At 37.9% G+C, this 9,386-nt stretch overlaps 1 protein-coding gene across 1 annotated transcript; it reads left to right on the top strand.

Annotated features, from left to right (window-relative positions):
• Positions 5,645-9,166, top strand: LOC109727236 (serine/arginine repetitive matrix protein 1-like). The gene is made up of 4 exons (XM_020257256.1): positions 5,645-6,269; positions 6,323-6,538; positions 6,788-7,102; positions 9,159-9,166. Exons 1-4 carry the CDS (start codon positions 5,645-5,647, stop codon positions 9,164-9,166), a joined length of 1,164 nt encoding a protein of 387 aa, XP_020112845.1.

Genomic DNA, 9,386 nt, shown 5'->3' with positions numbered 1-9,386 from the left:
CTTCTTTTTTCTTTTTAGTTAATGGTAGAAAAGAAGAGAGAAGTGAGTTAGGTGACTTTAAGATCTGCTTTTCGGAAAGTACAGCAGGAGGAGGTGGTGGCGTCGGTTGCTCTATCTCAAAGCCGCCAACGATTTACGAATTTATTCACAACCATTTAATCGTTGTGAGAAAATCCAATATCGCTGTGAGAAATTGACAGTGATATATAGATCGCTGGGGTGTATATCGTTGTGAAAAATTTTCACAGCCATTAAAATCGATCGTCGTGAAAAAACTATACATGGATGTAAATTTTCACAGCGATATCTGGTAAAAACGACATCACTCTCTCTTACACCTGAGGTGATTAATTCTCTTATTAAGATATCCAAATCTCTCCCCTCCCCGGGTGAAAAAAAGCACTTAACGCTTCTCCCGAATTTTAGATACTCCTAAGTAATATAAAATATCATGTTATATTTTATTATTATTATTATTATTATTATTATTATTATTATATATTTCTCAGGTTATGAGTAGTAGCTTTTATTGAATACTCATGCTTCCCAGGTTATGAGTATTCTCATATCATCGGGATGATAGATACTCAGGCCGATGATATGAGAATACTCATGTTAGCGGAAGCATGAGTATTCAACAAAAGCTACTATTCCGAAGGTTTAGTTGCCACGTTTTCTTAGCCTTATCTAACTTAAAAACTATCTTTTAAGATAAGCGATGGATTTATTTCTAGTTATTGAGGCTAGAATTAAGCTAGTAGGTAAAAATTCTGTTGCAAGCTAAAACTGACAAGTAAAATATAGCCGAACTACCTGAAATAATAATAAAGCTTTTTAATACTTTAAATAAAAGATTTTCATAGTTTATACGATCTAGTATAAATTACCTCACCTAGCAGCTAAGCCTTCGGGGTAGTAGCTTTTGTTGAATACTCATGCTTTCCAGGTTATGAGTATTCTCATATCATCGGGATGATATATATATATATATATATATATATATATCTTAACTCGATCTTATGAAAATTTTCATAGTAGAATAATCACGAAAATCCAAAGATCGGGAACCTAGATGAGGAACTAATGATTATCGGTAACCTAGTTTGTGATAAGGTGGATGGTGCTGGATGGTGGTAGTAGTGTTGGAATGTAAGGAGGTAGGTTACCAATTTTTGAGTTTTCGTGTTGGAGTAACCACGAAAACTTTCATAAGATCGAGTTGAGAGAGAAAGAGGTAGAGAGAGAGAGAGAGAGATATATATATATCTTGATCCGATGATACGATAATTATTGTGGTTTAGTAACCACCATGATTCGAAAACCGGTAACCTAATTCTTTATACGCCAATCCTACTACACCTGGGGGATCCCAACTCACCCACCAACCAACTTATCATACTAGATTACCCATTTTTACTAGTTTTCCTATCTAGATTGCCGTCTTTTGAACCATCGTGGTTCACGAAACACGATAATTATCTTATCATCGGCCTGATATATATATATCAGAGAATATGTGTAGAGGCTCGGGTGCTCTGTCCGTCCGGTAATCTAAATTGGGAAACTAATAAAAATAGGTAATCTAATATGATAAGTTGGTTATTGAGTGAGTTGGGATCCCCCGGGTGTAGTATTTTCTGTTTGTAATCGGGCCAAATGGACTGGGTGTGGTGGGTTGAGTAGAGTAATCTTTTATTTTTGGTTGGATTGGACTTTATATATAGGCATTAGTAGATGTTTTTTTACGTTTTAGGATAAATGGGACACTTACTCAAAAGTGTTCCAAACATGTGTCCCTATAACCTAATTCTGTTGTAGTGTCTCTTCTTAATTAGGATGTTAGTGGAGGCATGGAGCTCATATTCTCTCTTCTTAATTAGGATGGAGTTCACATTCTCTCTCTTCTTAATTAGAATGTTAGTGGAGGCATGGAGTCCATTTTCTCTCTTCTTAATTAAGATGGAACCGCTTCCTTCCAAATATTTCTTATGTTATCTTTTTTTTATTCGGACTGTTCCCCTCCTCTTTTGTGGAGCCCATGTTCTTTCTCTTTTAATTAAGGTGGGGCTAATTTTCTTTCAAATATTTTTTACGTTAATTCGTCAAGTAATAAAACCAACCCCAACGAAATCACATTTTTATTTTTTCTCTTCTCTTTTATTCTTGCATTCAATTATGGTTTTTTAATTCCTATCAACAATTTTTATTCTCTTATTGTTTATTTTTTGTTTTCTTTCTTTGTTCTCCATTGGATTATATTTTCATTCTAAAAAATTTTTTAATATAGTTTTTATATTATTAACCAATCAAATATTAATTATTTTTTACTATATTTTTATATTTTTATTTGTATATTTAATTTATCGCACAGATTCCTACACTAGTATACATTATTTTTTATGGAGATTGTCACGTGGCAATTCCTCCTTCACCTCCCTCCCTTCTCACTCCTTAATGCTTCGCCTTCCCACCTCATCTCTATTCGATACTTCGTCTTTCCATCCGCCCATTTTCTAATAATGTATTCACATGATCCATTTTCATCTAAACAAATCTCTTTTTAAAAAGAAGAGTAAAATAAGATCTCTTCATACTCATTTTTATCGCATTTTTTTTCTTTTTGTTTTTTCTTAGTGCAAATGAAGGGTTCAATTTTTATACTTTTCTTAATCATTTTTTTTATTTTTTTAAATTGTGTATGGATTGAAATTATAGTTTTAAGGATTGCGGAACGTGGCAAGGTGAAGTGTGATGGATTTGGAGTCAATGAGGGAAAAGAAATGATAGGTGTGGGGGGATCCGTACAGCATTGACGTGGCCATGATCAAGGAGAAATTCGACGCCAACAATGGCGGTGAAGGCGATGCAAAAAAACGAGAATCGCCTGTCCGATCTCGACAGGGCGACGAAGGTGCATTTGGAGTAGTAACTCTATTACTGTTTCTTTCATTATTATTATATATAATTTATTTACTGTTATAACTTTTGCTACATTTATGTATATTTGTTTTATATTTTCTATTAATTTGTATCTATTGATGCCTCATGACAACTCAAAAAATTTTAAAATTTTAACTTTATCAATCTTTTATCTTCTATAGCATTAATTTGCCGCAATGCGCGGGTAACTTCACTAGTTTAGACATAATTCTAACTGTTGAGCCTTATCATGCAGTTGCTATTGCAGAATTCAAAAGCATCAAAATAAATAATGGATTAATTTGGATATGCAATACAATTGTAATTACGTGTAATTAATCAAACAATCCCTTTGAGTAGTAAACTTTTCAAATTTTGTTCAATAATTTAATTAATAGTTTTTGTCTCAAACAATATTATTTGTACATTTCTAGTCTAGCGACATATCTCACAGCTTTCTCATTTTAAAGCCGATTACTTTTAACTTGTCTTATCATTTCTATTTTGTTCAAAATTTATTTTAAATTTTTATAAATACTAGAATGGACAAATTGATAAGTTCAAATCTATATATGTAGATATATATGTGTAGCATTTCTTTTTTTCTTTCCCAGGCAAATTTATTAACTATATTTACAGCCATTCCAATACTTGAGAAAATTAATGTTGGAAAGTGGCATTTTTTTAAAAAAAAAAGCATTCTAATACTTGAGAAAATTAAGAAAACGTAGGAACCTTTTGGCGAAGGCTTAATTATATTATTAGATAAAATTTATGAGATCTAGTTATCAAATTAATTAAATTTGGAGAGGTCATTTGACATTAATTTGGCTATTAATTCAACTAAACCAAATCTACACAAATTAAGCATGGACTTTGTGGTAAATAATAGGGATAATTGCCTATATACCTCTCAAAATTTCGAAAATATCTCATTTATCACTATTTTTTTTCTTTTCAATATACCCGTCATATGTTCCTCCGTTATTCTAAAATACCCCTACAGTTACCACCCGTTAAGTTAACTTAGGTTAAACGTAAGTTAAATATTTACTACAGTTAAAAAAAATTAAAATGCTACTTCTGTCCTTAACTTAAAGGCAAATAAGAAATACCGGTGATGATAGAAGGATATATTTGAAAAGATAAAAAAGCAATATATTTTTTATGCCCCTAACTTAAGGGCAAATAAAAAAAGTCGATGATGGTAGAAAGGCATATTTGAAAGGGCAAGATTGTAATTTCACAAAGATAACAGAGTTCATTAACGAATTTTAACTATATGAGTATATTTGAAATAAGTTGGAACGTATAAAGGGTATTTTCAATATTAGCCTTTTAAGAGGAGTAAATTAGAAAGTCAGAAACTTTTCAGGGGTATATAAGTAGTTACTCCTAAATAATAACATACATTCTTTTAACATAATAATAAGTTTGCTAAATTGCATTTTTCACCCTGGAACTATACAGTGTGTGATATTTTGGCACTCAAATTTTAATTCGCCATAACGTTTAACTCGACTTTGTTTAGATTGTTTTAATCAAGTCCCATAATATAATTTAGTTCACTAAATGATAATATGTCACATTTGCAACAATAAGAGATGCCATATCACTGTCATATAAACAAATTATCATCATTCAGCAAATTAAATTAAACTGTGAGACTTGATTGCAACTGTTTAAAAATTAAATTTGAGTTAAAAATTATGATAAATTAAATTTTGGGAATCAAACTGTCGCACGGCTCATCGTTAATTTTGCAGGCAAAATTGCATTTTGCCTAAAAAATGATGTTACTTGGTAAAATTCACATTTCACGACCAATAAATCTAATGAGTAACGATTTTATATTTCTTTGTATAAAATTAAATAAAATATTTCACAAACTATCAATTTGGATCGCCTGGGTGGAAAATATATAACATCACTCTTTATTCAGGTCTAAATTGTATTAGTTATTATACAAGTTGGCCATTCTGCATCAAAATCCACTATATTTTGGGCCTTTGCAAATCGGGCACCTTTTTCGTTTTTGCAGATGTCGGGTCCGTTTTTTCAGCCAAACTGACCAAAATTACTTATTACTTTTTCTCTTTCCTCTTTCTCTCTCCTCTTCGTTCTCCGTTTCTTTTTTTTTTTCCGCCGGAAAAAAAAGCGAAGACCAGGCGGGGAGCAATTTTTTCTTCTCTTTTCTTTTTCTTCTTCTTCTTCCCTGCTGGAGCACCTTTTTTTTTTTTCCCACTTCTTTTCTTCTTCTTCTTTCTTCTTCTTCTTCTTCTTCCCTCCTCGTGACCGGCTGTGTCGAGCCCTGGCTCCACCCGGCCCAGTACCGCACCGCGCCTCTGCAGGACCGAGATCGGCTGCGCCGCCGCGCTCTGCTTCTTCGCCCACAAGCCCGACGAGCTCCACGCCGTAGCCCCCCTCGCCCCTCCTCGCCTCGTCTCCGCCGCCTCGGCCCCCCCTCCCCTCGCTCCTCCAACGACGCCGCCGACGCCGCCGCCCTCATCCTCTTCCAGTAGCAGCCAGCAGACCCTGCGCCGCGCGTCGTCGTCATTCCCCGTTGCTCGTGCTGCGGCCCGGCCGAGCTCCACCCGCGGCTCCGCCTCCACGGGCCGCGGTGCCGTTAATGGGTGTAATTACACCATTACACCATTAATCGTGTAATGGTGTAATGGTGCACCATTACACCATAATTTGTGAAATTACACCGCATTAATGGTGTATGGTGCCACCATTACACCATTATGAAGAACCCGGCCAGCCGGAACAGCGAGCGCTGCTGCCGAGGCCGTCGTCGACGTGCGCCTCCTCCGGGCGACGGCCGACGGAGGGGAGGGAGGCGGTGTTGGCTGCACCGGCCAACCTCGAGGCTCGGCTGACCCAGACCTCCCCCGCGCGCCCGCTCGACCCCCGACGCCGCAGACCACCGCGTGCACCGGCCCTGTGCGGGTGCCGCGCCGCCCCCGAGCTCCGCGGCAGAGCTCGGCATCGGGGGCGCCATCGCCGCGGCAGAGCTTCTGCCGCCGCTGCTGCCGGCGCAACGCCACGCCCTCATCCGCCCCGCCGCGACCGCCGCGGCCTCGTTCGCCGGCCGCCCCCCCGCCGCTGCCGCCGCGCTCGAGATCCGCCGGGCTGCGGATCGACACCGCAGGCGTCCTCGCCTTCTTCTCCCTCCCAACACCAGCGTCTCCTCCCCCCGCCCCCGCCCCACGCGGGGCGGGCCTTCTTCGCGCTAGCCACCATCGTCCCCCGCCTCCGCCGGCCCGCCAGCCGCGTCGCCGAGGGAGCGGATGCTGCGGACAATCCCGCGCATCGCGTGGCGGCTACGGCCGACGGGGACCGTGGCGGTGAAGGAGGAGGCGTCTCCTTCGCCCCGCTTCTGTTTCTGCTTCTGCTTTAGGTTCTGCTTCTGGGAGAAGTCGAGGACATGGTTGGAGGGGAGGATTCTGGGAGAAGTCGAGGACATGGTCGAAGGCGAGGAGGAGGGGGCCTGTCATCCAGGGAGCGGTGGGCATCTTCACTGCGGCGGCGCCACCGCCGGCGCCGGCGAGCCATGGCTTCACTGCGGCGGCGCCGGAGCTCCACCCGCGGCTCCGCTCCGCGGGCCGCGTGCACCGTTAATGGTGTAATTACACCATTACACCATTAACCATTAATGGTGTAATGGTGTAATTACACCATTAACGGTGTAATGGTTACACCAGTAATGGTGTAATTTCACCATTAATGGTGTAATGGTTACATCATTAATGGTGTAATTTCACCATTAATGGCGTAATGGTGCACCATTACATCGTTAATGGTGTAATTACACCATTACACCATTAATGGTGTAATAGTGCACCATTACACCATTATGACGAAGAAGAAGCAGCCGCAGCACGCCCGCGTGCCCGCTCGCCGCCACTGCGTGCACCGGCCTGCGTGCACCATTACACCATTACGAAGAAGAAGAAGCCGTCGGAGATCGCGACGGCGGCCGACGCCGCCCGAGCGGAGCGCCGGGCGGCGCGCGTGACCGCCGCCCTCGACCGGCGCGACGTCCCCGGCTGCGACACCCCGCTCCACCTCGCCGCACGCCTCCCACGCGCCCCCACCCTCGCCGCGGCGCTCGCGGTCGCTGGTGCCGACCCCTCCCTGCAGAACGCCGCCGGGTGGACGCTGCTTGGCGAGGCCGGAAGTCACCGTGGCGCGCCCCGTGCTCTTACAGGAAGAAGAAGAAGAAGAAGAAGAAGAGGGAAAAAAAAAAGGTGCTCCAGCAGGAGGAAGAAGAAGAAGAAAAAGAAAAAGAGAAGAAAAATTTGTTCCGCCTGGCCTTCGCTTTTTTTTTCCGGCGGAAAAAAAAAAGAACGAGAGAACGAAGAGGTGAGAGAAAGAGGAGAGAGAAAAAGTAATAAGGGTATTTTGGTCAGTTTGCTGAAAAAGCAGACCGAATCTGCAAAAACGAAAAAAGTGGCCCGATTTTGCAAAAGTCCAAAATAAGTGGATTTTTTATGCAAATTGGCCATACAAGTTCCATAATTTATATTATGTAATAAGAGTCTGGTTGGTATACTGTAAGTAGCACGGAAGCCTCCGTGCTATCAACTTATTTTCGATGATATGGTTTTCAAATCAACGATCGGCTCAGTTAGACTTGATCTACACGATTGAAAGTATTTGAAAACTAAATTTTATAATTTTTCGACATCATTTACCTATCAAACAAGTAATCTAAAAATGAACAGCTGAAAATAAAAATCTTATTAAAAAATGATGATAAAAGACTTGAACTTAAAATTAGAGGTACTAATCTTACTCTAAATAGTAAAAAAAAAATTATAAAAATTTTATCAGATTTTAATTATTTTATACTGTTAAATTTACAAACGTAACACATCAGCTATTAAAATTGTCATTAATGAGACATTTTGATCACTAGTCAAATAATGTTGAAAATTATGAAATTTAGTTTTTAAATATTTTTAATAGTGTAGATCAAGTCTAACGGAGTCAATCGTTTATTTGAAAGCCGCATAATCGAAAACAACTTGGTAGCACGTTGGTCTTGGTGCTACCGATAGTATACCAGCCTAGTTCTATGTAATAAAAAATTGTCTTAATTACGCTAAATTAAACTATAGTTTACAGATTTTTTTCACTTGCGCTATACTATATTAATTTTTTTAAAGGCACCACTCTGCTTTCTACTTTTACAATCTCTACAGTATAAGAAAATAAATTTGTAAATTTATAAAACTGCTAAAAAATACTGATAAAAACTGGCAAAGCATATATATATTCAGCTTATTTTGACATAAAAAATTAAAAATAATTAAAAATAACTTGATAGGAAATTTTCTATTATGGTGATTTATTTAAATTTTTTTTACTATTTAACTAGTCTTTTTTAATGAAATTGTTAAATTTTGTTTAAAACAATAAATTTGCTATCAATAATATAGAGATTGATGAGGGAAAGAAAATTACTATCTATGAGGAAAAAGAAAAAGTACAAGTTATACAAATAAATATAAATCTAAAATACAATGTAGAGGCTAATATAATAAAATAATACAATGATGTCTTTGAGAAAAAAAAGTTGTACAATATAGCACATGAAAATAGTACTAAAATACAGCATTGTAGAGTGTAATTAAGTCTAAATTTTAGTAAAACAATATTTTATAACAAAAATAATATTTATATTAGGATATTTGCTTGTTTATTTATCTATTTATATAAGAAAATAAAAAGAAAATAAGAAAAGAACAACATTGTTCTTTGTCCCCAGAAGCAATTTTTAACGAATTATTCAAAATCAATCAATTTAAATCAGCTGAACAACTAGTTTCACCATCTTTTGATAATGCTTGGGTACAAATTAGGAGATGCGGCCTCTTGTTCCAAAAATATCTTCCAACCAAATGTGCAACATCGTTGCATGCCATATCATTTCAAAAAACTTTTGCATCTGAAATAAATAACCTAACTTTAATTATAAATTTATTTGAAAGAGAAATATTATTTATATGTATATTTATCGAAAAAGAAAGTATAGATCTTACGCTCCCTCGGTCAAGATCTCATATGTAGGTTCTCTTATTGTTTTAATGGGAAATATTACTTGTCTCGTCAATTTTTTTATAGTAAAAATTTAAAGGGAAATAAAATTTACACAGGGTACAAATAGCAACTTTCTATTTAAAATAGTTAATATCACCTAATTTTAATTGATATAATTTTTCATATAATAGGGTATTGAGACAACAGATAAAGCAAGCACAGTAATATTTTTGTAATTTAGTGATACTTCCGTACATAATTCATAACTGTGGGATCACAATCAAACAATTAATATGGTGACATCATATAGCAGGAGTGAGCACTACATATACGGTTTAAATTGAAATATATATCCAATCAAACAGGCTCGTTTACGTTAGTTTCAGTTTTGTTTCATGTAAAAATTTAGGTCGGTTGGG

Source organism: Ananas comosus, linkage group 2 (genome assembly GCF_001540865.1).
Source record: "Ananas comosus cultivar F153 linkage group 2, ASM154086v1, whole genome shotgun sequence".
Taxonomy (NCBI): Eukaryota; Viridiplantae; Streptophyta; class Magnoliopsida; order Poales; family Bromeliaceae; genus Ananas; species Ananas comosus.
This window is presented reverse-complemented; position numbering and strand designations above follow the sequence as displayed.